The following is a 27,844-nucleotide window of genomic DNA, read 5'->3' on the forward strand; positions in this document are numbered from 1 at the left end:
TGTGTATAAAGATTATTTAATATCCATGCACGGTAAGCAAAGTTACATTCGAACGATCAGCTGCGCAACATTGTATATAATGTAAACGTATATCGTGTGTAAGCGATTTTGTTGCGCGCGAAAATGACGGGCATTAATAATCACAATAACAACAGCAACAACAACAATAATAATAGTAATAATGACTGAGACACGTTCGTGATTTTGACAAAACAAACGAATATTATGAGAACAAGCAAGTAATTTGTTGTAATCGACAAATGAGAATGAAAAATAAACATGAATAAATCATATATTACGTACAAATTTCACACATACACGCGGAGCATGATTCAATTTTCAATCGAATTTTTATTACGTGTATAAAATTTTTAAATGCAAATCCTGCAACTTGAAATACGAAATTTTACAAAGTTACAGTATGTGATCTTGATTTAAAAAAAAAAAAAAAATGTTCAATCTTCTCAGTTTTCAACTTTTAATTATTAACCATGAACTATAAACCTCTAATTTTCAATTTCGAGAACAGTCGACATGAAATTTTGATCTCAACTTTCTAAAATCAATAATCATTTTTAACCCTAAATTCCCAATTTTCAACCACAAACCTCGCAAGCCTCGATTTTCAATAAATCAATAAATCAATTTCCAATGATACCCAATCATCGTCCGACCAGACGTCGATACAAACATCAAAGACGAGTGCTTTAGAATACGATAAATTGAAAGAATTACATTCGACGCTGCCGGCACACATAGATATAATATCAAGATAAGACAAAAATAAAGAAATAAACATAGAATGATAATTAGTCAAAGAGGCTTACTAAAAACGATTATAAATTTCATAAAATAGAAATAGGCATACAATATACATATATAAATATATAGAAAGAGAAAGAGTACGTTGCAACGGTGTATTTTCGTCGGGCAGGTGGTTTTTCAGGTGCACCACCACCACCAGCAGCAGCAGCAGCAGCAGCAGCAGAAGCAGAACAGCAGAATCGCAGTATATGAGCACAAATACGTGAACCCAAGGGACGCGAAAATTCGAAGCACACAATCGTCACCGGTAACAACAGCAACAGCAGGCAAAAGCGGCAACAGCAGCGCAAGGGTGGGGTAGAAAAACCAAGCAGCGACGATGAGTATCAGCAGCAGCAGCAGCAACAGCAGCAGCAGCGAGGAGCGAAGCTGCGCCGATGGCGTCCGAGCCAGCACTCGACGTCGTTCTGAGCGCGGCGGTATGACCTTGGCATTGAACTTGATGGGGGGCGACGAGGAAGCGGCGGGGCGACGCAGTCGACGGTTCTCGGGGGTGGCGGCGGCGCGTGGCGGGGAGAACGAGAGACAGAGAGAGAGAGGGGGTTGGGAGTGCGGGGAAGTCGGGGAGGGACGATGAGGGAGGGAGGGAGGGAGGGGGAGGAAGAGGAAGAATCGGGGCGGGAGGAGAGGCTTGGGGGGGTGGGAGAGGAGGGATTGCGTCATGCCGCGCAAGCCTCGCAGCCCGCACGTCAATACAGCACGCAGGCCTGCCGGCCAAGCCTGCCTCGCTCGGCTTCACCATCGTCGGACGGCCTAGCCCACCATGGCTGCTACTACTGATGTACCACCACCACCACCACTGTAGTTTACACTGGCTGCCTCAGGTATCTCACGATCGGTGATACTTGTGTACGTACGTACGTGGGTACGGTCAATATGACGATGAAGATGAAGATGAAGATGACGACGATGACGAAGGGAGGGTGTAATTGGTTGCCTGACAATTAAAATTGGAATCGGAATTCCCCGAGATCATTGATTGTTGTAAGATTTTTGCAAAATTGTCGGCGTGAACGAGGATGACGTTGGTAACGTTAAGGCGAACGATTCATGTTCGGGGAAAATCAACGCTTCGCAATTTTAGGATTGTTCGAAATTTATTAAACCGTGATGAGGGGGGAAAAACAAAAAACAAACATACTCGTATATTTCGAGAAGTCAACTTCTTGAACGTCATTCAGAAATTACAGGGTAATGATTTTTTTTTTTTTCTTCACTGACGGTTTCGTGAAGTCAACGTTACTAACTTCAGACTCGTTGGTGCGGACAGTTCTTTCTCTCTCTATCTACATGTATACCACTTGAACAGGCATTTCTCTGTACCTATCTATGCAAGCGCGCAATTGTTGAAGGTGGCGAGATAAAAAATATCGACGGTAAAACGAAATAATGAGAAAATAACAGTGAACCGATTTATTAAGCTGGAACGCAATTTCACCCCTTTTGTCGGAACGATGATGATGATGATAAAGTTGAACTGCAGACGAAGAAATGATACCCTTTAACGTCCGACAGATGAGAAAATTTCTATTGTACGTTAGGTTTGTATTTTGCAATAAAACAAAAAGCAGAAGAGAATGAGGAAGAAAAAAGAGGGTTGATGAGTCGAGGCTGCACAGGATTACAGTACGCGTTGCGTAATATCAGCGTCGTTATATGAGATCAAGAAGAAGCGGTTCTTTATTGGATTCGATTGAATGAAAATTGAATTATGCTACAGGCGAACTACACGCAGCGCACATTCGGCAACATTCACAGATCCTACTCACCCAATTCCATCGGGTACAGCCAACTGTTGATGTCCAGTATAAGGTCCATCTTGAAGGACTCGGATTCGCAATGCAGCCTGGTAACTGAAACGAGAAAGACATAGTTGTATGATATGAGAATTCGAGTAGTGAAATGAAACAGGTTACACAGTGAGCGTAAATCGAAGGGTATTACAACAGGGTGGAATTTTCTAGATCCCTTATCTCCGTCTCGTCGATAACTCGATGCGCGAACCGAAAAGTGCTGAACAACGAAGGGCGAGAAAAACCGACTCGACTTGTGCCGTAATTGATCTTCTACTGCTTGGAAAACGACGAAGAAGATGAAAGAAGATGAAGAACCTTGGTGTAGGTGTGTACTGTAGGTGGCGCTGCCCTTGACAGCTGTGACGCAACGGTTCGACCCCCACCACCAACCCCAGAAGACAACAAACGGGGTTGTGATACCCCAACTTGAAACTATGAGCGCCGCCGTCTCGTCAGGATAAAGAAGAAGAGAGAGAATCCTGGATAGGGAAACGGAAGGGGGTAAAAAGTAGGGATAGTGTTACGAGAGAAAAATTAAACATCCCTCGGCGTTTCCTCAACCCCGACTGGCAACCTTCTGCAACGTTTTTCTTCATTTCTTTTCACCTCTCATCGATCTCTTCCACCAGCTACCGGGCAAGACGCAATAGCGGCGAAAAACGTTGGAAGGAAGAATGAACCGTACCGCGAGATAGAAAATACTCTGGAAGCGGGTTGAAAGATGTTGAAAACCGAATGCGGATCTCGTAATTATAAACCGAATTAACGGTAAGAAACGGTCAGACTGGTCCGTTGATTTTTTTTTCAGACGATGTCAAAATATCAGAAAAATGAATCGACGAATGAACGAACTCGTCGATTCATGTTCACAAGATTGTTCCCGAAAAAAATCAAGTGTTGGAATTGAAATCGATCTTCATTATTTTCTTCGCATTTTTATCCTTCTTATCGTGATATGGAAGATGATAGTCTGAAAACACTAAAGTCAAGGAGGAGGATTACAGCTGTCATGAGGCCTGTGAAACGAGTGTACAAAACTAACCTAACCTAACTTTACAAATTCAAACGAAAGAATTCGAGGCAGCCAAATCCAACAAAGAATCAAAGAAAAAAAGAAACGTGTATAATCGAACAGAGAAGAAAGAACGTTTCGATCGATTGCGACATCCAGGTAGTTGGGCACCTAGATACAGATGTCGTATCGGATCGGATCCGGGATCAAGCTGCGCCAGCTGGTACCGCGACACAACAGGGACAGAAATGACAGATCGATACAAGCGAGTAGTTGCGATAATCAAAAATCGCATGCCATGAGTACCCGAGGGTGCAATTTAATTTCGTTACAGTCACGTTCGTACGTCAAGTAAAAATCATTCTTCGTCAATTATCGAGGTCAGAACCGGCGCAGTCCGCACTGAAAAATTAGTCCGAGGTATAAAAGTCGCGCGTAATCGATCCTCGGGTCCATCTTCTAGCTGAAAAAATTCACTATCCAGCCAAGCTGCGCGAGTGTAGAGATCAACGAGACTCGAAACATTTCGTTGGCATGATATTGTTGAACAAGTACCGTAACTAACAAACCAAAAGAAGAAAAAAAAGCTCCAGAGTTCGACATGAAACGCGTACGGTGTGACATTGGTTTGATCTGTTCATCGTAATTTCTCTGTCTTTCGTTTCGTTTCGATTTTGGTAGGATGTATTGGAACGATATGCATGAAGTGATATAGACAGAGAATATCTTCTCCCCATCCATCTATAATCTATATCCCTGCCTCCCTGCCTGTCCCTGAAAAATTGGAAACCCTACCCCGTATCGAAGTTTGTGCCCCAGAGAGCCGCTAGCGAGGAAGAAGATCAGTCTGAATCGCGTCAAGTTGCATCCCTTATTTACAGTCTAGTACATATGTACACAGCGTATGTACCTAGCGGCCTGCACGGTTACCGTCGTACGTAACATAACATAACGTAACATGACTGACATAACCAACTCTCCTCCTCTCCGAACGTCGCACTACCACTCCGATGAGAGACTGTTTCGAAACTGTTCGCAGGGTTCATCCCTGTCCCTGACGAGCCCTGCTTTCCTGCGCCACGCCACCTCCCCCATCGTCAACCCCTGTGCCCTCGCACCCCGTTTCCACCTGACCCGCGGTGTGCAGCGAGGGAGGTGGAGGAGAGATGAGGAGGAATCGACCGACGAAAGGGGGGGTGGGGGGGGGGGGGGGGGGGAAGAGGAGTATAATGTGAGTGACGTACACCCCGCACACCCCCTACATCCCCCTTTTTTCATCAGCATCGTTTTGCGGTGCATCGGAATCTCCTGGAAGATACGTTCAATGATTCCGAAAAATCGTTATACCATCATTTGCAGCGTACCGGTATACTATCATCTTCAATTCGGAGGAGAAGTTACGCCTGGGCGAGAAGTTACGCAGAGTAATGGATTGCATTTCTTACATTTCACATCTGGCAGCGTACGGGGTAGAGTTTTGTTATTCGTTTCTTATACATATATGCGACAATTCTCGTTGCTGGATGTTTTCGTAAGGCTGATATTTTTACTTCGTTTTCCGCGACGTGAATCACCGCTGCATCGGACACGTTTATTCATTTATACGCATGAGCTTGGGTATATCCTACAAGCGGCTATGCACGCAATATTCTAAGCTTCGCGATATATATAATATATATATATATTATACATATATATATGTATATATTTTTACATAAAAATACTTCATCTCTTTTCTTCGTGTGGGCAAACGCCTTGAAGCATTTCACAGAATCGTTCGTGCACGCAGTTGCCTTTTTATACCGACATGTATGACGCGTGTATGTACAATATAAGCGGTTAAGTCGCGTTGTTGATTTCGCTGACCACAAATCGCTAAGGAATATATTCATGATGCATCGACAATAATACAACCAAGTTACGACCGTCGCGGACATGTGGTACGATCCTTTTTCGAACGTCTTAATCTCGATTGACGTGAAGTTGATTTACACCAGCCGATCAACTCGTGTCAAAGCTCATAAATTTTATTCTTATTTAGTGAACAATATAAAGCATTAATCATTCCGCGAAGTTGTAACTACACGCTGCACCATCGCGTGTTATTATTGTAAAAGCGGTATGATTACTCTACGATAATCGACAAACGTAAACGTCTTAGGCGCTAATGAAAAAACCTCGACATTCATAAAGCATCGCTTTGAAATCTTCATCCATTTTCAGTCTTTACCCATATTTGACAATTAACCTGCAGGTAAAATCGATGCGAGGATTATTCAAGGTCACCGATCATTTTCCTCGTCCGAAATCCCTGTCGTCATTCTCGTACGTTATAAGTCCATGATGTTCAGTGAAAAAATCCGTAACGAGTCCGACGATATTTCCAGGACATTTTCGGCTTATCGAAGGACATTAAAAATAGAATAATTCCGGGAGACATGAAAAATTCAAGGACAGTTTCAAGGACTTTTGAACGAGAAGTCAAATTCAAGAAAATTTTCAGGTTTTTCAAGGGCATTAAAAATAGAACGTTTCCAGGACACGAGAAAAATTCAAGGGCAGTTTCAAGTACTTTTCAAGGACAAGTCAAATTCAAGGACGTTTCCAGGACCACCGGACGCGATGTACACCGACTCACTACTCTCGTGTATGAATATTCCGACCGCATCGGGTCCTGCAGCCACCTCTGCAGAAACAAAACCACCACCAAGTTGTCCTGGGAGCACTGCTACATCCGGCACCAGGTAATGTGAAATAGAAACATCATCCTTTACCCCGTCATATGGTGTTCGGTACGCGTTGCCTGTGACATTGGATCTTTGGCATCTTACTCTTACTTGGGCTATTCCAAGTGATTCAAAAATCCTGAAAAAAATTATGGATGTTCTTTGAGGCGTATAGTCGAAGATCCAATAGTTAGATAACTCGATAATTCATTTGGTACAAAAACCGCGCGCCTTCTTGTATCCAAAATGTTGACATAACGAGAAATTATCACGCGAGTACCAAAGATCACATCCACGTCAGACATGGTAAAGGTTAAATTTGCTACGATGATTCTCTGGTCTTTGGGGTTCCATCGCAGATTTGACGACACGGGTTTGCCCCGGGATCCATCCAGGAACGGGATGTTCTGGGGACCGGCTTACCGTGCATACGCGAAAACGCAGGCGCAGAAGCCCACCACCACCTTGGTGTCGACGATGCAGTCTATGACGATGGTGGTGGTGGAGCGGCAAGTCTTCCGAACTGCGCAGCGGCCGCCGCCGCCGCTATCGACCGCATCGTCGCCCGGCTCTATAAATACTATGGGCACCGAGCTGGTCCTCCGCCTCCGCCCCCGCCTCCGCCCCTCGAGGCCACTCTCAGCCCGACAGCCCCTCGGCGAGGCGTGTACGGATGGTCTTGGGGGGGTTTGTGTGCGCTCGTGACACTGACACGGCGAAGCTCCGCCGCCCCCGGGACGTGCGCGAAACGAGGGGCGGGAACCTTGACCTTCAAAAGAAGAGTTGGCGCCGTCCGGCGCTGCCGCCGGTGCAGCAGCTACGCCACCCTTCCTTCACGCCAACCACCCCAGACTGGGTTATACGCGTGCTGCATTATTCCGTGTTATCCTTCCGTCTCGAACTTCACGTCGCGACTACGTCTCGTCCACGACCATTTCTCTCTCTCTTTCTCTTTTATTCTTTGGTCGAATGGAAGGTTCGAACAAGTACTGGATGAGGAAGGATTGAGGTAAACATATGGTGACGCTTTCTTGGCGATATTTTCCACGGTGTCCGGTGGTCCGGGAAATGTCCTTGAATTTTCCTTACCCTCAAAAAGGCAACCTGACTTGAAAATATTCCATTTTTAATGTCCTTGAGTTTGTTACGGATTTTCTACCGTACCCCACGTTTTCAGCAATCGCAACTACGCTGCGTTACGTCACCTCTAACCTAAAATCTTTGGAACTCACTGGTACCTACAATGTCAGAATATTACGACGGATTTGAAAATGTTCAAAATCATTTGAAATGGTAATAAAGGAAGTTTGAGAAAGCACTTTTCCTATCGTATGGGAAATTCTGTCAGATTCGCCAAGCGGCGCTGCGATCTGTGCCGCAATGTTAAACGTTTAATTTTTCACACCCGAGCAAAAATTCAGATAAAGCTGAAAGTGTGAAAAGCTCGATGATACAACGTATGCCAGAAAAACAGAGTATTGTTGCTGTGACATCATGATTTATACAGTTTCGTTCGTGTCTTTTCTCCTCCTTCAATTTCAATAACAAAACTCGGTTAGTTCGAAAACATCGGCAATCGGTGATGGAAAATTGCTCCATAATATGACGAATGTGAGAAATCTGTTGTTTTCCAACATTCGTGGAGATAATAATCTTCGCCTCTTCTATATTTACAATATATGATATGCAGAATTTGTTTTGCCAAATAATTGTTTAATTTTACAATCAACTCGGGGTGCAGTTTCTTCGCGGCATGAACGGATCTCATTCCAAGGTCGCGTCTTGGCATTAGTTTCACGCCGGCGGCGTGTAAATAAGGGGTTGGTTTTCAGGGACGCAGTTTCCGTCAGGCAACTGGCAACAACGCTGATGCAGTACGAGATACGTTACATGTACAATACGCAGTCGCAATCGTAGTCCACGTCACTCGTGCGAATCGAGCTCTGCGTAGTTTCCAATATACAGAGAAGTAGGTAGGTATAAGGTACATGGTGCCTCTATATATGGAGTATATATGTGTCCAGCCCCTAGCTGAGAGACGTGGTAGGCGTCCAAGCCCGACCTAACCCAACCTAGATATTAACAAATTCCCGAATTTTGTTAACATTGATAATTTCCATGATGCAATGACGTCTTAGCAACAACGAGCCGGTATTTCTCTTCCTCCGTCTATAAATGAGGATTTAAGAGGATCACGGGATTTTAATCGCGTTTTAAATTCGACAACACGAATAAAAAAAAAAAAGAAAGAAATAAAAAAAATATATCCGATTTCATAAATCCTATAAATTCTAATTTTAAATCTAAGCCTTAATCTCTGGCTCTAATTTCTATGTATGCCGCTCTGTGTATATAATCTAGAAAATTTCATTAGGGGGGATTACCACTTCTGCTGGATGTTGGATAACGTGTAATAATATAATATCCGGTTCCATCGCGCTGATATACGCATGCGCTTGACGCGTAGCTGTGTGTAAATTTTAGTCTGTAATGAGAGAATTCAAAGCTGCGAGAAATCACAAGTTCACTTAGTGAAGATAAAAAAAAAAAAAAAAAAAAAACAACTGTTTCGAATATTGGACGTAATACTATTATCACCCTAATTTTTAAAACAATTTTCATAAGACCCAAAAATATGCGTACAATATTACATAATTTGCACGTATAATTTTATATCGTGAAATGTTTCATCGTAATATCAACAATATACATGTAAATACATCTGCACGAGACGTAATCTTATCTTATTACATTATCCCATGTCTCGTGAGAAGATACGCGACGTCAACAACAACACAAAATCGTCGTAGCGACGCGCGTTGCATGCTATAATATTTCAATGAAACCTCGATACGAGTTGTATGAAAAATTATTTTCTAATTCATTCGAAAACCTATTGCGTGGAAGGAAAATGGAAACGATTAATAATCGATGAATCGAAGAAAACGTCAGGAATCTGTGTTTTATTTGTGTGGATGAACCGGCGTAACATGTCAAAAAACGGGAAATTTTGCGATCATGTATTATTTAGAAAGAAAGAATGCTTGGAAAAAGAAGGAAGTTGAATCGCTGGGTCGGATTTCAGAAGAGAGACACCGCATTTAAGATCACGGCGATGATTATGATGACGTCCGCCTCGGTGTGTAATTCAATCCGACATGTTACTTATGATCTTAATCGCGAGACGTGTTTAATTCGTAGGTTTTAGGTGTATTATGTTAGGTATGTTAGGTTATCCTACGCGCACATATTACCAGGTTGTGTTTATATAATACGGTTTGAATAACAAGCCGAAGAAGAATCGACGAAACGAAGTATCAAGTATTCCCAAATCTTTTTCTCGCTCGCAAGAAAATCGAAATACATGGATCGTAAAGATATATTAATATTCAACTTTTCATCCGCATGTTATTATGAACTTGATCGTAAGTGTTTTCCGTATTTGTGAGCGATATGTAATTCGGAGTGACCACAGATTTTTGGCAAATAAATGTCCGCGACATTTCCAAGTTTCCCAAGATCCAAGACCCGGTTTTTTTCCCCAGACGTTTTCCCAGTTCTAATAAGTTACCAATACCTAAATCGTTCAGATTATTAACTCTGTATTCGGTTCGAATTCAATTCGGATTGAAGAAAAAAGTCAGTTCAAGCCAATTTGTTTTATCGACGAAAAAAAAGTAAACTTGTTACCTCAAAAAATCATTTCTAATTCCCATGATATCAAAACTGATGTTTACAGTTTTTTCCATTCACCAAATTAAAAATCCCCTGACAATTTCACCCTTTCCATGGTCCCTGTTAAATTGGCCCAAACATTTCGAGGTTTTCCAGATTTTCCACCCCGTATTTTGTATATTCGACACCGATTGCTAGAGTAGATTAAATAAGATCAAGCGAGATTCATTTTCAACTGGATTCGATTTGTTCGTTATTTCCTTCTTTTCGTCGTCTTGCCCTGTTCTTTTCTACTTCCAGGTTAAACTCATTGTCAATCTGCGGTACGTATACACCCACATTCGAGATGTTTGAAATTTGTTTAACGTCAAGTTAAAAAAAAATTATTCTCAGACGTGACCCGATTCAAACATCGTATTTCAGGAACGTGATTTTTGATTTAAGAAAAATTAAGCTCTAAAAATCGTAAGTTTTCTTTTTCTTTGCACAACTGTATCTTCGCTTAAAAATCATCCAGCCAAATTTGCCTTCCTCCGCATATTGAAAAGAAAATGAAAAAAAAAATTTGTTTTAAAATAGTCGGTCAAACATACCTCGGCTTATCGGGTATCATCCTCGAGACGTCTTCGGTTGTCAAAAAGTCTTCCAACAACAAGGATAACATCGTCATCGACGTAATTCACACGATCGCACAAAGTATAGCCTTGCGTATTTTTTCAAAACTCACGTTAACGTTATACAACAAATACATACACCTGCTATAGGTATGACACAATATAATCGTACAACAATAAACTACGCAAACTCGCGCACAAGCAAGAAAGATGATAAATAAAAAAAAAATCCCGTTTGGCAAAGACTTTCGTCGTCGATAAAACGTCACATCGTAAGTACGATCCGCGAATAAAAAAAAAAAAATCAAGTACAATCAACAAAGTTGCAGCATATCGATTTCCCGCATAATTCACAGTCCGAGTAGGTGTGTTTCACGATGATGCCTGTCGTCGTCGTCGTCGGTACCTCTGGACAATCTTCTCTCTTTCTTTTTCTCACTCTATTCTCTTCGCAGTCTTTTACGAACTATGGGAACGGGTCTTCCCCACCGGTGTCGCGATTCATCGCCCTACCACCACCACGATCTTGATCATCATCGTGATCGTCATAGTCGATGATCAAAACGGTAAAGTGTTGGTGCACGATGCGGTTCGCGAGAGATAATACTGTCAGGTACATACATACATATATTTATGTGTGTGTGTGTGTGTGTGTGTTTATAGTGGGAGGCGAGGCGAGGTTCGGTTATGCCACAAAACGGCAACGCGTAACTCGTGTATGTATATTATATACATGTAATAAACGACGGTGGTAAGATATTGCGCAGTTTAGAAAAAAACCCTCTCGCCTCCCCACACCGCCGACCATTTTCGCTCCACCGACGGGTTTTCGTCACAGAACGCGTCATCGACGAATCTCCCTCTCCCTCTCCCTCTCCCTCTCCCTCTCCCTCTCACCCGCTCTCTCTCTCTCTCTCTCTCTCTCTCTGGGTATATATACATACTAGCGCATGCACACGCCTGTGTACCAGGAACGCCGCAGGGTCGATCCGCAATTTACGAACCGCGAATCGCGATTCGCCGTTCCTCCCTCCCCCACCCCCCCCCCCCCGCCACCCCCGCCGCCATTAAAACCGTCACCAAAACCTCCTACTCCTCCCCCTCCTCCTCCCCCTCCACCTCGTCTTCCTCCTACCATCGAGTCACCGTTTCTCGCGATCTTCGTCCCTCTTTTTTAGCGACATTTTAACGACGACGACGACGACGACGACGAAGCGGTTTATCCGTGTGCGTTTTTCTTTCTTTCTTTCTTCCTTTTTTTTTTAATATTCTACCGAAACGCGTGTGCCGTGTTCGTGCCCACGTGTGTATAACGACGTAGAGCTAAAAGAAGAGGTGCAGAGAGAAAGAGAGAGAGAAAGAGGGAGACGAAAGATCACCACCGAACATTATGTTATAAACTAACTGCTCCGTGTAAACTTAGTGTGGATTTTAATAGTGTTTGTATAATATATTGTATAGTTGACCAAGAAAATATGGATATTAATAACACAACGTCGCGATTGTTTCGATATATATATATATATATATACATACATGGACAGCGTGCGGTATTTATACATGTAAATATATGATATAAGTACGTATGTACGTTGTACGTACAATAATTAAATAGGACAGAAAATAAATAGTCATAAATTGATTGATCAAATTTTTTAACCATATCCTCCGTAAATATATGTATAATATGTGTAGGTAATGCACGCACGTTAGAGGAAGTAAAAAAAATACACCCTAATAAAAGTTTGACAATTTATGTGCGACACTTTTCAGTCCTTGAAAGTTCGAATTTCATACCGTTGTTAATTTGACAAGGCACGTGTACAGGAAAGAAAATGACGAAAAAAAAAAAATAAGATGTAAAGATAGATCGAACCTTCGCGGAAATGCTAAATTTATCACCGTCAGAAACGTGAGAGAGGCGAATTTTTTCGGACGTGTTTGAAATTTCACCAGAATTACCCAGATTATTGACAATCAGATGGGTGCAAGTCGTATTTAGGATTTTTTTTTTTTTTTTTATTTGTTTCAAACACGTCTTTTTGCAATACGGATTATATTTAACAATTTTTTGTTGCAAAACTGCCCGCAGATTTTGGAAAATCGGTTTCAGAGAACATCTTCGGAAAGCAATGTTGTGGAATTTACGGTGAAAAGACGTCTGGAAGGCGTCTGAAAAATATTTTTAAAAAAAGTCGTATACAACGCATCCAACGAAACTTTGTTGCTAAGGATAAAACGTTACTACGTAATTCCTCGTTATCAATTCGTCACTAAGACGTATAAAAGACGTCTTGAAAAATAATTAAAAAAAAAAAAACGGTCTGTAATGCATCTATCGCAACTTTGTTCCCAAGGATAAAACGCGTTACCGCAGAACACCTCTTGTCGTTAGTCAATTCGTCACAAAGACGTCTCGAATTGGTCTTTCAAATTATTCCGAACCAAAAGAGGGGAAGAAAAAAAAAAAGAACAACAACAATTAAAAAGAAAAAATAATTCGGGCATTACGCAACAATATACACATATAATCGAAAGGCACATCTGGCTCCGAGTATAAGCCTTGCCTCAAGTATCAAATCGGCCGAGTAGAAGTCTTCGTCGCCTTGTTGCCTTGGCACTGACAGTGGAAACTCGCGGAACGACGACGGGCGCCTAGCAACACCGAGCGCTCCACGCTAAAGTTAAAACTATGTATGCAGGTTGCCGGATAGTTGCTGTTTATCTATTTATCTACCTATGCCGCACACCGCAAGGTGCCTACGATAGTTGGACGACTAGTTTGCACACGTGGTGGACCAGGAGACGTCGTTGTGTTGCAAATAAAATAATGGAAGACAAAAAAAAAAAAAAAACTGGTTCTAAATTTTCGTACACCGAGGCGATTATCGTTTCATCCGCGCTCGCGTCGTCAGAAATTTGGTGCCCAGAAAATTGGAACTTGAAATTGGGTTGCCTATTCGCGATGAAATCATTTTTTTTTTTTTTTTTTTTAAATAAACGCACGCACACATACGTATGTATTCAAGTATCGTGAGAATACATGTCGGAAGGAGAGGATTACAAGAACGAAACTAACGAGAAATCTCGTACGAACATAAAACATTCGTACTACATACGTGTCGTTCAAAATTAATTCATTTAAACATCACAGATAAAAATAACAATGATAATTAAATAAACCGCAGAGAACCAGACACGGACACTTGTTTAAAATTGAAGGGGAAGAAAAAAAAAAAAAAATGGAGACGGAGAAAATTTGTTATGCATCGGATTAAAGAGTGAATCGCACTCGAGGTATGCGAAAGAGAGAGTAAAAGAGAGCGAGAGAGAGAGAGAGAGAATCGAGCCTTCGAAAGGGGTGTCCCTCTCTCTTTCTATCTTTCCGACGTCCGTCATTCTCGTAGTCGCAGAATATTGTTTGTTGTTGTTTTTTTTTTTCCCCAATTTTATCATTGTTTCATCTCGTCAACTACCGTTACTATTTGATTTTTATTTTTCGTTTTTGTCTTTGTTGAAAAATATTACAATACGCGAGACGTGCGGTAAAAGTTTCGTAGATCTAGTCGCTTTGCTAACAGAGGGTTTAACATACACACGTTGTAACCGGGCCGAAACCAACGCGAAACTAGAGAGGTGGTCACACATGCAGAAAGAGTTTTACGCGAATCGACGACGACTACCGAGGCGGAGGCCGCGACTCACTCTCGATATATTTCCCCCTCCCCTTCATCCCCCCCTTCTCTCTATCTCTCTCTCACTTTTTTTTTTATTTATTTTTTTTCATTTTCCTCTCTCTTTATCTCGCTCTCCGTACTCCATACTCCTGGCCGCTGGTTGTCTCTAACGTAGGTATGATATTATACACTTTAACTTTGGAAGACACCGGACTGACTCTATGTAATAACGCGTATTGCGATGCCGAGCTTACAACAATGCCGTTAACTTTCTTTAAAAACGATCTTTAAAACCACCGATGTTCACGCTTGGTAAAAACTATCACGCGACAAATAATGTAAAACAGTGCAGGAAATTATTTGCGGTAATCGAGCTTAGGATTGAAACGATATCTTCTTTTTTTTTTCTTGTCTTATCGTTAAGACGAATCTCGATAATCTGTCAAGCGACACGAATTTTACCTTTCAACTTTGAACAGTACGAATAGCCCGAGTGAGAAAATTTTAAGAGGCTGAATAGTCAGTGACGTTAAAAGTAAGGAAACATGGGCGGAAAAAAAAATTCTAATTATTCTACGATTTTAGAATGACTTTCGAGAAGTTTTTTTTCTTTACAAAAGACTCGATCGTATGATTTGTTTGTTAATGTTTGATAAATTTTATACACGTAAATTTGAAGATAAGAATGTTTGCAAAGTAACGATATTTCCTAAACATTCCTCATCGACATCAAGAAAATTATTGTTTCTTTTGTTTTTCTTCTTCTTTCCTTCTGTTCTTTTCCTTATTCTCGACGAATCACAATTGTAACGGCAATTCAAGCTTGAAATCGACGTGACATTTCATCGACTAGCGAGAGAGACAGAAAAGGATAGAGACATGCAGATAGACGATATTGTGAACCCCGCATCTGCATTATGCTATATGTATAGGGTGCATTCCACGTCAGATCGATCCAACCCTCTCACAATTAGTTTAAACTTTGTGAAAATGTTCCGAGAAAAAAAAAAAATGCATAGCTTCGAAATCGAATCCCGTCTCATGATGAAATTTACACAAGTTTTTTTCAACACCAAGAGAGAAATGTGGTCTGAAATTTTTATCGATAAAAAAAAAAAAAAAAAAAACTTGAACCCTTTTTGAAAATTCTGAGAAAAATTATATTTTTTTTTTGCAGCTTTCAAGTACTTTCAACAGTCTCGATAAACTTTTGCATATTTTGGCGTCGACTGTTACTAAAAATTGCAATTTATTTTGCAAGCAGCTTTGTTTCTTTTTTTCTTTTTTTTTTCAACATTATCAATGGTTTTCGAGTTATACCTAAAAATTGAATTTCGGACATTCGAATGCTAACCTCTAAACGTCGCGTCGGATAAGAATCCAAGTAGAAAATCATTCCACAATTTTTCTCGACAAGTAAAGAAAACTTTTCACAATTGTTTTTCCTCAACTTATTCCGAGAGTGTCTGACTTTTCGTCGGTTCGATCTGACGCGGAATGCCCCATAGTTAGGCAGAGGTATACGTGCACACCGCGATATGTTAGAAATGTGAACGCAACGCAAATGCGTGTGTATAATTTCTTGAATATACGTACACGCTGCGTCGTAATGCGAATATCTCGCTACGCCGTCTCAAGGCTTTTATCTACCAGCAAGAAATCCGCGTGTAAAGTCGCGTAAACACACGCAGACCATACGGCAGGCTATGCGGTAAAGTCCGATGTGAGTCCCTCACTATCGACCAGCGTACCTGACTACGAGCCTACGTCTGCATTCGCACGTGTAAATGTGTGCGATTTCGTTTGGTGGCCAACCTTGTTCTCTGGTATCCTTTTAAATATCCGCTATGTGGAAGCAAGCTAGATACGCGGACGAGATTATAATGAGGAGGTTGGTTCGTTGGTTTTGTTGGTTCAAAATCGATACCATATTCGTTCATTTCATTTATATATATATATATATATATATATATATATATATATATATATATATATATATATATATATATATATATATATATATATACACGAACCAATCATCCGATATTTGCGTATTTTTAGAATATATTCGAAAAACTATGTATAACAATGCGATTTTACAACCAAAAGACAAAAAAAAAAAATAAAAAATTAGAGACAAAAAATATGCGTAAAGAAAATTTCAATCATTTACCAATAGAGATTGAAAATAAACAAACTTTTGAATAAAAAAAAAAATTCTGATTTTTCATTTTGTACATTGTAATTTTTTTATTTTCTTTTTTGCTCGTTTCTTTTTTTATATAGCATTTTCACTTTCTTTCCTTGAATCAATCTCTCGCACAGTTTATCTTATCCTACTACAGCGAGGTGTACTGAATGTACATTGTAATTTCTTAGTATGTGTGTACTTTAGTAACTTGTATCAACGATACGTAACAACTGCTATATCGTAAATGTGCCTGATTACGAATAAATAGAAATACGAATAGAAAAAAATTATTTCCAAGAGCTTATCGATGAATAGATTATTGATTTCGAATCACTTTAAAGGAGTAAAAATAATTTTAAAAAACACGGTAAGTACGTTTGTTCGATGTTGCTTAACGATGGCTTATTTTTACTTATTTATTTGTTTATTTATTTTTTTTTGAGTAAAGCTATTCTTTACACATTTACTGAAATTGATATTTTTAGAAAAGAAATATTCTTTTTTCCTTTATTTATTTTAATTCGAAATAGTCTGGTCAGTGCTACTACATTATTCGTTGAGCGAAATCGTGAACAATTGAACATTCAACGATATTTACTACGATTCGATGAATACAGAATGGTGTAGTGGTATTGTGGGGAATACAGTATTCTGAATAAGATTCTAGATAAAATGAGTCACATCGCAGAGATACCGATAAATAGAGAGAGAGAGAGAAAGAAACTCAACGAATATATATGTATATACATAAATTTATTTTACCACTTCAACGCAATTTCGAATAAGAATTATTATTCTTGCATTTTTTTCCTCTCTTTAGAGAAAACATCATTATCGTGATTAACGAATACGGAAAATTTGATAAATTTATATAAATCCTGTGAGAGTACCTCGTAGAAAACGAAGGATAAGATACTGATTACAGAGTCAACGAGCTCTTTTGAAGTTCGGATTTCAATTTTCTGCGTTTTTTATTTCTACCCTCGCCAGCCCTCATTTTCCCCGGTTCCCTTTTTCATAAATCTATTAAGAGTATAAAAAAAAAAAAGAGAGCGAAAGTAATTCATTAATATCAGGTAAAATTGTCTGAAGTTTTTCAGAACGACTTTAAACGACGCGACTGCGAGCTTTTTTTCCGCCAGCCAAAAATTAATCGAGACTAAAGTTAGCAACGTTATTGTAATGATTGGGGTTTCGGTAAAATCGTATTTTTGAAATTTCAGGAATATCAGTAATAAGACAAAACAAATTGATATTATTTTGATAACCTGGTAAATTCAAAGTCACTAACAAAATTATAAAATAGTAATTATTTCCTCTCTGCTGTCTCGCTACGCTACGTTTGTAACGTTAACTAACTTCAGTTTCATAAAATCAATGCGATTAAAAGAAATATTAAGAAACGAATAATTGTATTGAAAACCGTCCTATCGAAGAAATCCGATGTTTAACGACAAGAATACAACAATATTTCAACATTGCAATTATAATTTTTCTCTCTTTCATACATATTATTCAAGAATTATTTATACATGGCGATTGTTTTTACATCGCATAGCGTTTTCCAACGAATTTTTATTCACCATCTTAAATTCTTTATTCAAAAGCAAGCGAAATAAATGTGAAACATCAGGTAAATGTAAAAATCAAGGGTTGCAGTTCTTATGCAACAATAAAAATCTAAAATTTTCACTGAGAAGTCAGTGCCTGTTTATTATTGACTAAAAATTGTCAAATCTCGGTTGTATGTCCGATACGTGAATAATTTTCCAATTGACAAATTGTACCCTACAATATCTGTTCTCAGTTTGTACACGTACGTCGACGATTGAAAATTAAACACGTATAGTTTTGTAAAATCACCGAGATAATTTTATAACGTACTCGAGGGTGGTGAGCGGCATATTTTTTCGTTACTCGTGATATATTTGACAAAATCGCACGCGAATTCAAGAATATCGTCAAAAACACACCCTTGCGAAAGAGTATCCCACACATTTCCATCGTTATTATCCCGATCGCGTAGCAGCGAAATTTCCGCGGCTTTACATCCAGGGTTGCAAGCTCCTCGCGGAAAGCTCGCGGCGCATGCAGCGGCATCCCGGCGCTCAGCGTCGAGCAGCCCCGGCGGACGCCCCCCAGAGATGACATCTCCCGCGACCTTGAGGCGGAGCCCTGACCTTGACCGTGACGCAGTCGCAGCCGATGCTGCGACTGCGTCTGCTGCTGCTGCTGCTGATGATGATGCTGTTGATGCTGCTGCTGCATCGACCGGCTGGTCGCAGCGTCGAGGGGTAATCTCTACACCCCCACCACCACCACCACCACCTCCACCACCCCTCACCCATTTCCCGAGAAGTCTTTTACCTATGTAGGTATGTATGTACGTACATAGGCACGTATGCACGTAGTTGTACAGAGAGGCCTGCGCTCTTTTCTCATTCTTCGTATTGTTATATGTACATCCATTGTTCCAGGTTAGTGTACGTGTGTAGCGCCTGTACTCCGCGACGTGGATTTGCTCGGACTTAGCGGGGTCCGGTTGACCCCAGAGCCGACGTTAACGTATTATTTTAAAGTCAGCGTGCGAGTAAAATGAATAATGATTGAAAAAACTTCGGGGTCTCGGAGTTTTTTTTTTTATAAAACTAAGGTTTGCGTCGATTTTTGAATCGTTAAATTTTGCCGCACAATTTTCGTTCAAGACGTAACTCTGCGTAACGTAATTTTGCGCAGAGTTAATAACGTTCCAAAGTTCGATGGGATTTTTGGATAGCCCCGTGTGTAAGTAATTTGGAAATTTTCATAATCGACTTTCGATTATTTTTCTTAAAAATCGGTTTTTGGTTTTCTACTCCCCACGAATGACGAAATATGTTGATGAATGAATACTTTCAACTGATATTGAAGAATTTTTTTAATGAAACTGTAGATTGTTAAAAACAATTTACGAAAATTTTGGATCCACAAGCACAGTTTCCAAAAAATAAAAACACGAAATAATCGATTAACCGATTAATTTTTACCGATTGAATCGAGTCGTGTTCGATTATTTTTAGTATAATTATCTCGCAATCGCGACGGTATAAAATTGAAATCGAGGATCGTAGTTGGATCGATTTTTCCGCTAAAAAAATTTCCGAAATTTCCTCTTCAGTTAGGATTATTCGAGCATCGAGTTTATTTTTTATTTCATTTTTTTTCTATCAACGTTAATCTTTGAGTCTGCATTTTCATCCTCACCCGGTACGAGGAGGCAAATGCAGCGTTGCGCCGTGGATATACGTGCCGGATAACCTTCACCGTTGTTCCGTCGTACTCCTTCCTCTCCCACCCCAACCTTTTTCTTTTCTCGTCATTTTTTCCCCTAGATCCCCGTATCCTCATCCCTCTTTCTAGCCGTTATACCTATACTATGTAGGTGTATTTTACGTACACTTGTACGTCTATTTACACTGCAGAATTCACGCTAAGCCGTTTTTTCAGGATAAATTTATGCTGTTGTTACAATCCTCAGCTGATATTTTCATTTACCTTCGTACCATTCCATTTTAAGAAAACTTAACGCCATCAGTTTTTCATTTTTATTTATTTATTCATTCTGTTTTTTATTAGCATATCGTACGATCGTGATTTCAAAGACGTATGTATATCAACAATTTTTTCGATACATCTTTATCGACATTCAAAATCTTAGCGAGAGACAGACATTCACTTTTCGGTTGATCATGAACATCGGAACTTCATGCCAAATGGTTATATTTGGATTACACGTGTTGTTGATATAAACAAAAACAAAAAACAAATACATGTCCACCAAGGTGGTCCTTATTTAGTGTGTTGAATTTTTGCCGCTCCAACTCCCAAATCAACTTCAAATAATTCTAAAATAATTGCCTAATTTTTTCACATTTTTACCTCAACTCTAAAAATTCTTATGAAAGTAATATGCGAGAAACTTGATTTCTCAGTATGTATTTTATTGTAAAAGTAATAATGTTAAAAAAAAGATCTGTAACTGTAAGGTTTTAGTGGGCATTAGTGATACTATCTGGATAAAAAATTGACATCATCGTACAAGGGAATCTAGACGAATTGCACTTCCTCTAAATAAAAAATAAAGTCAGACTTCGAGAGCGTGCAATTCGTCTAGATTTCATGGTACGATGATGTAAATTCTTTTTCCAGATAGCATCACTAATATCCACTAAAACCTTACATTTACAGATTTTCTTTACAACATTATTACTTTAGCAATAAAATATATACTAATAAATAGTTTTTCCGATGTTATTTTTATAAGAAACTTGGATCACAATGCGGACTATCTTAGAGTTGAGGTAAAAATCTGAAAAAAATTAGACAATCGTTTTTGAATTGTTTGACGTTGATTGGAATGGGGGGGGGGGGGGGGTAAATTGGTGAACACCCTGAACAAGGATCAGCCTAATATGTACGCAGAAAAATGTTCGCTAAGCGATAACGACGATGCAATGATTTATCAATTCATTGCCTAACCAACGTCTCATGGATTTTTATAATTCAAAACGATGAAAAAAAAAGCCAATAGAAAATCCGGATTCCGGACACGAACGAATCATCGATTTTCGCGGGCGTAGCCGCTGCGTCAAAACCACATGTTCGTATTTCCCGCTGCCACCGTTCCGAGATCGACTGATTCATTTGCGCTGTGCCGCAACCGGAACACCGAATCGGAACTGACAGTTTCGAGGACGGTGCTCGGGATGTCATTCGAGATTGATAAAAGAGGTTCGTAAACAGTAATATTTTGTCGAATTTGCGTCATCGAGCTGTGCAGAGTTTCAGAACGATGCAGCAGATGCGTTTCCGGCGTGCAGAGCCGTTCTGTCAGCCATGTGTGCAGAGCCGGTAACCCTGCGTCCGTTTCAATGGAGATTATCGTAGCAACGGGAGCGATTTGTACGGAAAAAAATGGGTGCAGAAGTTGAACGACGATTTGTTTAACGCAAAAACTCACCTCTGTCGAACTTCTTGCCCTCTGGATCGATGTCCTTCACGTTGAATATATCCTCAAAAAGTACACCCGCCATATTGACACTCACGTACGAACTGAACTTGTCACTTTGTCGGAAGACAAGACCGTCGCGCTTCCTCGCGGGGCTTTTTTGAATCGAAGCCCCCTCTGACGTCAAGTAGAGTTTTGAGAACTGATTCCAGACGTTACTGGGTCATGACCCTCATGACTTACGGACTCGCAATTGGTAATGCAGAATATCCATGCCGTAGCGAAGTGAAACTGTCTGGTAGAAACAAAATAAAAACAATGTTATTAGAGATTATGACGCAATCAATTTTCACTGATCGAGAATATTTACTTCATGCAATGCCAAATAAAAATATCCAGAAATTCGTTATCTTCGTCGCGAGGAATGCATTTTTTGGTATTATTGTTCCATAAGAAAAACCTCTTTTAGAATACATTCCGTTAATGATGGCTATAACGTGCGCACGATCTTCGTATCGTGCATCATTGGTGTTATCTACTGTCGGTAAGTAGAGTAAATATAGATCATTGATCACCGTCATCGCCATGCATTTACAGTCTAGTCGCGTCGAAACTTACTTCCAAAAGCTTGAGAGGGTGTTACTCAGCTGGGTACTGATCTCATCTCTGGCGATGTGCGCGATCGTCGTACAAACTCGTACGCCGTAGTCTATAAAAGACTACAGGCAAGGAGGATGCAAAAATGCGAAATGTAAATAGAGGCGATAAGAATGAGGGAATTACGGGTGTTACGTGACAACGGCGCCGTTGATTGAATAATCTTGGAGCGAGTCGTCGAGTCGAGCGCGGTTTTCCTGGATCATCATGGCGACACTGCCGCCGCGTAAAAATCCAACGCCGACGAAAATATCAAAGGAGGACTTGACGCCGCTCGAGATTTTACTGCAGCTCGGTTTTCCGAGGCACAGAGCGTGAGTATGAAACCCCGAGATAAATTCTCGCTTCGAGTTTCAACCCGACGTCGAGATCCCGACGCGTCTCGATCCCGAGTCGTAAACAAACAGCTGTCAAATTTCGACCTTGAAAACCCGCCGTTTTGCATCCCGAATTTACCCACGTGGTTTTCATCTTCCTGGTTTTCGCCTCCTTTTCACCCTAAGATTTTTACTTCGCACTTAACATGTTCGACTCTGATACTTTCATACAATTATTCACATCCTTCCTCATCCTTATTTTCATGCCGTAATCATTTTTCAGAGAGAAGGCACTAGCTGCGACCGGATATCGGGGCCTGCAACTTGCCTCCGACTGGCTTCTCGCTCACGTCCGCGATCCAACGCTAGACCGCGATGAACCCAGGGAGTATGTATTGTATGCCTGTCCCACTGGACCACTTGCCGAAAAGCTTCTCACCTTCTGGACGGAGAGCAGAGAGCTCGGATGGAATGGGGCCCACAATTGCATGCCGCACATCACTCTTGTCTCATTTTTCAAAGTACGATATTTCACCGAGGTTTAAGTACACTTTGTTTCTAAGGTATTCAATGGCCAAGAATTTTGCCCCGAGCTGTTTTCATATTGTCAATTTTATTGTACTCCAAGTTTTCATCTTTACAATCTCTTTTCACTCTCTCCTGACATATATATTTGTGCTTTCCATTTAATAATCATTTAAAGCCATTCGATTATCCAAACACAAACAAATCACCATTTTTACCATTTGTAACAAACATACCGACTCTCATCTTTCTACATCCACTTTCAGTCTAATCACAGTCTGCTTCACATCACTAATCTCATCTCTCTTTTCACCACTGGATCTCTTTCTCATCCTCCCATTTCCTGATCTAATGTTTTTCTTTGCTCGGTCATTTGTTTCATCCATATCGCTCTGCTCTTATCCTCATCCAGTAGATTTTTCATATTTATGCCATCTATTCTTGTTCGACATGCCAAAAGCGCACGCTTCAAAGTCCCTGTCTCACTTTTGCATATTTTGCATCTCCTCTTATATTCATCTTCCCAGCATCCATTCGAATTCATTTCACTTCCCAATCTGTATCTTTAAATAATACTTACGCTCATCATCAAGAGTATTTCATCACGAATTTCAGGCTACCAACATACCTCACTAATCGGAATTTCAAATTTCAGGCGCCAGACGAGGCGGCGGGGAAGCTTGCAGGACTTTTGGAGGACGTAGTTAGCCTGAAGGACAGTCCAGACCAAATTGGTCTAGAAACTTACATATCTCCTAATTTCATGGGTCTCTTTATAGAGGAGGAGTACGCTAGCTGGTTGAAAACAATCGCAGTCAAGTTTGTAAACAAATTATCGAGCCTCTCGATATCCGCCGAACCACCGAAAAAGTCCCTACATATAACACTAGCCTACCAATTTTCCGAGAGCCTTTTTCAGCCGCTGAGAAATATGGCAGAACGGCTGGGCTCTGCGACCCAGGCGAATTGGGAATTGAGGCTCTATTCGAGGGATTCGCGGGTGGGCGACGCTCATGTTCACAAAGTCACCCATGCTCACGTACCTAGAGAACATGACGAGCTCGAGCTCAGGCCTGGAGACTACATATACCTCTCGGAAAGAGCCTGCAGCGAATCTATTGACGGATGGGTCGAGGGAACTTCCTGGCTCACAGGTATCACTGGTTACCTGCCTCTCAATCACACCAAACGCACCGCCGAATCTGACGCGTGGACGCTTCACTCGACGGTTCAGATAATTGAGAACAGGGTTGAAAGTATAGAGGAAGAAATACCCAGGACGAGAAAACCGCCGGTATTATCGTCTAATGAATCGTTGGATATGCCTGACGGAGTACCGACCGATCACGAGCCGGTGAGTCGAACGGGTTTTACCGATTTCATTTATATACGTCTTTTACGAATCTTCTATAGGCAATAATTTTGGGAATTATAATTTCAGATGGCAGCTTCCGAGGCGCCGCAAATGACGTCGAGACAGATATTCATCTGCCGTCACGGCGAGCGAGTAGATTTTACGTTCGGAGCGTGGATACCGTACTGCTTCGAGGCGGACGGTTGTTACGTTCGACGTGATTTGAACATGCCGAAGGACATACCAGCGCGAAATATTCAGGAGTTTCACAACGACTGTCCGCTCACGACGCTGGGGGAAATTCAGGCGAATTTGGTAGGGCAGGCGATGAGATCGTCGAACGTGACGATCGACGTTGCTTTCGCCTCGCCCTCCCTGCGCTGCGTTCAAACGCTGTCGCAGATTCTTCAAGGGCACGGTTCGGACGTGCGAATTAAAGTCGAGCCGGGTCTGATAGAGTGGCTAGCTTGGTACCCAAACGGTCTGCCGGTCTGGATGACGCCCGAGGCGCTCATTAAGGCAGGTTTTGACATAGATGTAAATTACGAGGCCGTTGTGAAGACGGAGAGTCTTCCGCAGCGCGAAAACGCAGCACAGTATTACGAGAGGAGCTTTAAACTGATTGAAAAAATAATTGAACAAACCAAGGGCAATGTCCTGATCGTTGCTCACGCCGCTTCTCTTGCCGCTTGCACCAGGCAGCTCACCGGCGGTAGAGTACCGCCTGCCGCTGAAGTGACCAGACTCGTTCAACGTGTTCCTTATCTCGCCTGTCTAACAGCTCAACAAGGGCCGGACGGATGGCAATTGCATCCACCTCCGTTCCCTCCGCTAACGCACACCAGCAATAGTAGATTCGACTGGAAAATATTAACGTAAATATGAATTATTTATTATTCCTTTTCGCGACGGATGAAGGAAAACCTTTTTAACTTGATAATGTTCACACTCCTCACGTATTGATCTAATACTAGAGAATATCGCAAAGACTGCTACGATACGATGAATCGGTTAGATCTGATCGTTACTTGCAAGAAATTATACACCGTTGCAGTTTGCATTAGAACTACGATTACTTGTATTGTGAAATTGTATTTTCGTCCCTCCTTCCCTTCCAATTCCTGAATAGTTTTCTTGAACAACTCGTTAAATCTTATTGAAAAAAGTATTAGTTATTTAGAACTTATGTATTTATTAATCGTTACTGTACTAGCTACAGTCGGAGATATGTTTCTTCGTGAATTTTACTATTATATAAGTATAAATGTATGTATACATATTTGTTGTTATTACGGGTATCGCGGGCTTATATTTACTGGGTTAATTGTTGTTGGTTGTTATTGAAAGTTATTATGAATCTGGTGTAAGCGATCTAAATTTTAATATTCGTGACATTCCTGAATTTCTCAGTGTCTTAAATCAATTCATATGCGACATCTGAAATTCATTTCTCGTTTGTTGACAACAGTTTACCGTTGTTGTTAAACTTGATGAATTATCCATGAAAAGGTTTCACCATCAATTATGATGGAGATAAAAAACAATTTCGAATCAGAATCTATGCGTCTTTTGATCGTAAAATTAGGGACTACTAACTTTTACCTTACCTTAGACACCCCATAATCATTACTAAATTTTAATGTACTAGGTGTGATAATTCAATTCTATATATTTACTGCTAAGTTGACCAAAGAGAATGATACATAGTACATTATAATTTCTGTATGAAAATATTTTATCTAAAATATACAAACATGCAAAAAAAACAAACATGAAAATCAAGACGTCGGGGGAAACCCACATGTCGAACTTCCAACACACCGATATTAACCAACGATTCAACATTGTATAAATTTATTAATCTTCAGTCTGTACAATTGGTAATATTGAAATATTTTTTATTTTTTTATTTTTATTTTAGTTTCATATTAATTCCCCTCTTTGAAGTAAAAATATTATCCTTGATAAAAAAACGTAGAAACTCCTCTATTCGGTAGTTGCGATTTTTTTCACTAAGAACTGGCAGTTTTTATTTTATATAATTCTTGTAAACAACAATCTCTAGCTGTTTCATATTTTTCTTTGTCCATTTTCTTTATGCCAAAATTGGGTTAAATGTGTCCACCCTCCTTCAGCTTGGCGACCAAAGCGTCTACGTCAGGTAGAATCGATCCTGCCTGTCTAACAGGTGGATCTTCGACAGAAATAATATCAATTCTTGGCGCGGTGTCAACGCCAAGATCCTTGGGGCTGACTTTCTTTATCGGTTTCTTCTTTGCCTTCATTATATTTGGTAAAGTAGCATAACGCGGCTCGTTGAGACGCAAATCAGCGCTCAAAACCGCTGGTGTTTTGACTTTGATCACCTCCAGACCACCGTCTACTTCGCGTGTTATCGTTAACTCGCCAGATCCGTGTTCAACCTAAGAAAAGAAGAAAATTCAATCTGACAAAAGGATTGAAAATGATTTACGACACAAGTAAAACGTTATCTTTTCTGTCTGCGTTGTGCAATTCACCGGTTACATAACATCTTGCGACTTTGAGAATAATTGCCTGGCGGTGTATGGAACAAATTAACAGGGTAAAACTGGCAAATACTTTGCTGCAAAATGTTCCAGCTGGCCAGTCGAGAACGGCTGCAGTCATCTGAGCAGTCTGATTGGCGTCGTCGTCGATAGCCTGCTTGCCCACGATCACGATGTCTGCCTTCTCGTCCTGAGCGAGTTTGGCAAGTATTTTAGAGACGTGAATGGGCTGCAGGGTATCGTACTCCGCACCAGCGACCTCAACGTGTATTCCCCGATCTGCACCCATCGCCAAGGCGGTTCTTATAGTTTCTTGAGCTTGTGCAGGGCCACAGGAAACCGCTATGATCTCCGAGGCAAGCTTCTTCTCTTTCATTCTCACAGCCTCCTCTATCGCAATCTCATCGAAGGGGTTCATCGCGTGCTTGACGCCATCGGTTACGACGCCAGATTTGTCCGGCTTCACGCGAATCTGCGGGGATCAGTCCGAAGGTTGCGAGTTAAATCATACAAGGGACGAAGCGCTGGTCGATTGGTTTTACAGTTCAATAAATTAGAAAAAAAAAGCTAACATCTGCGATAAGTATTGCAAATACAAGGCAGAGTTCGATTAGCCAGATGGACTTTGATCCCATAGTAATGTGGAATTAAGGTACATTATTCATTTGACAACTACGTGTTGCAGTTTTGCCAGGTATTTACAGGCAGTTAATTAGTGGCTGAGGAGAGTTATTTCCACTTACCTTGACCGCGTAATCGATCACTCGCTTAACGCCGACCAGAACTCGAGCCATTTTTGATAAACACGTACACGGCTTTCGCTGATTTAATCAAAGATATTCACACCGCTCGGTTAGTTGTAAGGGTCTGATACTCTGATCCAGACCAAACAGCGCTTTGAGCAGCTGTGGCTCGAGTAAGAGGGGGAAATAGGGAATTGGTTACATCACGACAACGAGA

General features: G+C 40.8%; 3 protein-coding genes across 6 annotated transcripts in view; 1 reads left to right on the top strand and 2 right to left on the bottom strand.

The window, feature by feature from the left end:
- LOC124308558 (DNA-directed RNA polymerases I, II, and III subunit RPABC3) overlaps window positions 1-21,752 on the bottom strand; it is a 46,712-nt gene extending 24,960 nt beyond the window's left edge. The window contains exons 1-2 of one of the 3 annotated variants that reach the window (XM_046771379.1): window positions 21,516-21,752; window positions 2,595-2,678 (exon numbers count right to left, since the gene is read on the bottom strand). In XM_046771379.1, coding sequence (XP_046627335.1) covers window positions 2,595-2,678; window positions 21,516-21,588 — 157 coding nt within the window. In that variant the 5' untranslated portion in view covers window positions 21,589-21,752. Of the gene's footprint in view, window positions 1-2,594; window positions 2,679-4,600; window positions 4,695-6,782; window positions 6,805-21,515 lie in introns of those variants that run through there. The other 2 variants (XM_046771380.1, XM_046771378.1) reach the window with 2 other exon arrangements.
- On the top strand, window positions 4,834-26,293 carry LOC124308549 (protein UBASH3A homolog). 2 transcript variants are annotated; one of them, XM_046771361.1, is made up of 5 exons: window positions 4,834-4,948; window positions 6,172-6,377; window positions 22,761-22,998; window positions 23,658-24,356; window positions 24,444-26,293. In XM_046771361.1, the coding sequence occupies exons 2-5, from the start codon at window positions 6,256-6,258 to the stop codon at window positions 25,233-25,235; spliced, it is 1,851 nt and encodes a 616-aa protein (XP_046627317.1). In that variant the 5' UTR covers window positions 4,834-4,948; window positions 6,172-6,255; the 3' UTR covers window positions 25,236-26,293. The 2 variants fall into 2 exon arrangements, with proteins under 2 accessions (XP_046627317.1, XP_046627318.1); XM_046771362.1 differs by lacking the exons at window positions 4,834-4,948; window positions 6,172-6,377 and adding an exon at window positions 22,091-22,474.
- Window positions 26,008-27,797, bottom strand: LOC124308556 (electron transfer flavoprotein subunit beta). Its single transcript, XM_046771375.1, has 3 exons — window positions 27,628-27,797; window positions 26,958-27,356; window positions 26,008-26,779 (listed from the first exon to the last, which is right to left on the bottom strand). Exons 1-3 carry the CDS (start codon window positions 27,676-27,678, stop codon window positions 26,468-26,470), a joined length of 762 nt encoding a protein of 253 aa, XP_046627331.1. The 5' UTR covers window positions 27,679-27,797; the 3' UTR covers window positions 26,008-26,467.
- Between the last annotated feature and the right edge of the window lie 47 nt (window positions 27,798-27,844).

The sequence above is a fragment of the Neodiprion virginianus genome, chromosome 7 (assembly GCF_021901495.1).
Source record: "Neodiprion virginianus isolate iyNeoVirg1 chromosome 7, iyNeoVirg1.1, whole genome shotgun sequence".
In the NCBI taxonomy this organism is placed as follows: Eukaryota; Metazoa; Arthropoda; class Insecta; order Hymenoptera; family Diprionidae; genus Neodiprion; species Neodiprion virginianus.

What these genes read in the sequence shown, in the direction of transcription:
- LOC124308549 (XM_046771361.1), top strand. Translation starts at nt 6,256, where the DNA reads ATGTACACCGACTCACTACTCTCGTGTATGAATATTCCGACCGCATCG. An exon ending in CTCTTGTCTCATTTTTCAAA is followed by an intron (nt 22,999 to 23,657) that starts GTACGATATTTC and finishes TTCAAATTTCAG; the next exon opens with GCGCCAGACGAGGCGGCGGG. An exon ending in TACCGACCGATCACGAGCCG is followed by an intron (nt 24,357 to 24,443) that starts GTGAGTCGAACG and finishes TTATAATTTCAG; the next exon opens with ATGGCAGCTTCCGAGGCGCC.
- LOC124308556 (XM_046771375.1), bottom strand. Translation starts at nt 27,678, where the DNA reads ATGGCTCGAGTTCTGGTCGGCGTTAAGCGAGTGATCGATTACGCGGTC. An exon ending in TGATCGATTACGCGGTCAAG is followed by an intron (nt 27,357 to 27,627) that starts GTAAGTGGAAAT and finishes TGATCCCCGCAG; the next exon opens with ATTCGCGTGAAGCCGGACAA. An exon ending in CTGGAACATTTTGCAGCAAA is followed by an intron (nt 26,780 to 26,957) that starts GTATTTGCCAGT and finishes TTCTTTTCTTAG; the next exon opens with GTTGAACACGGATCTGGCGA.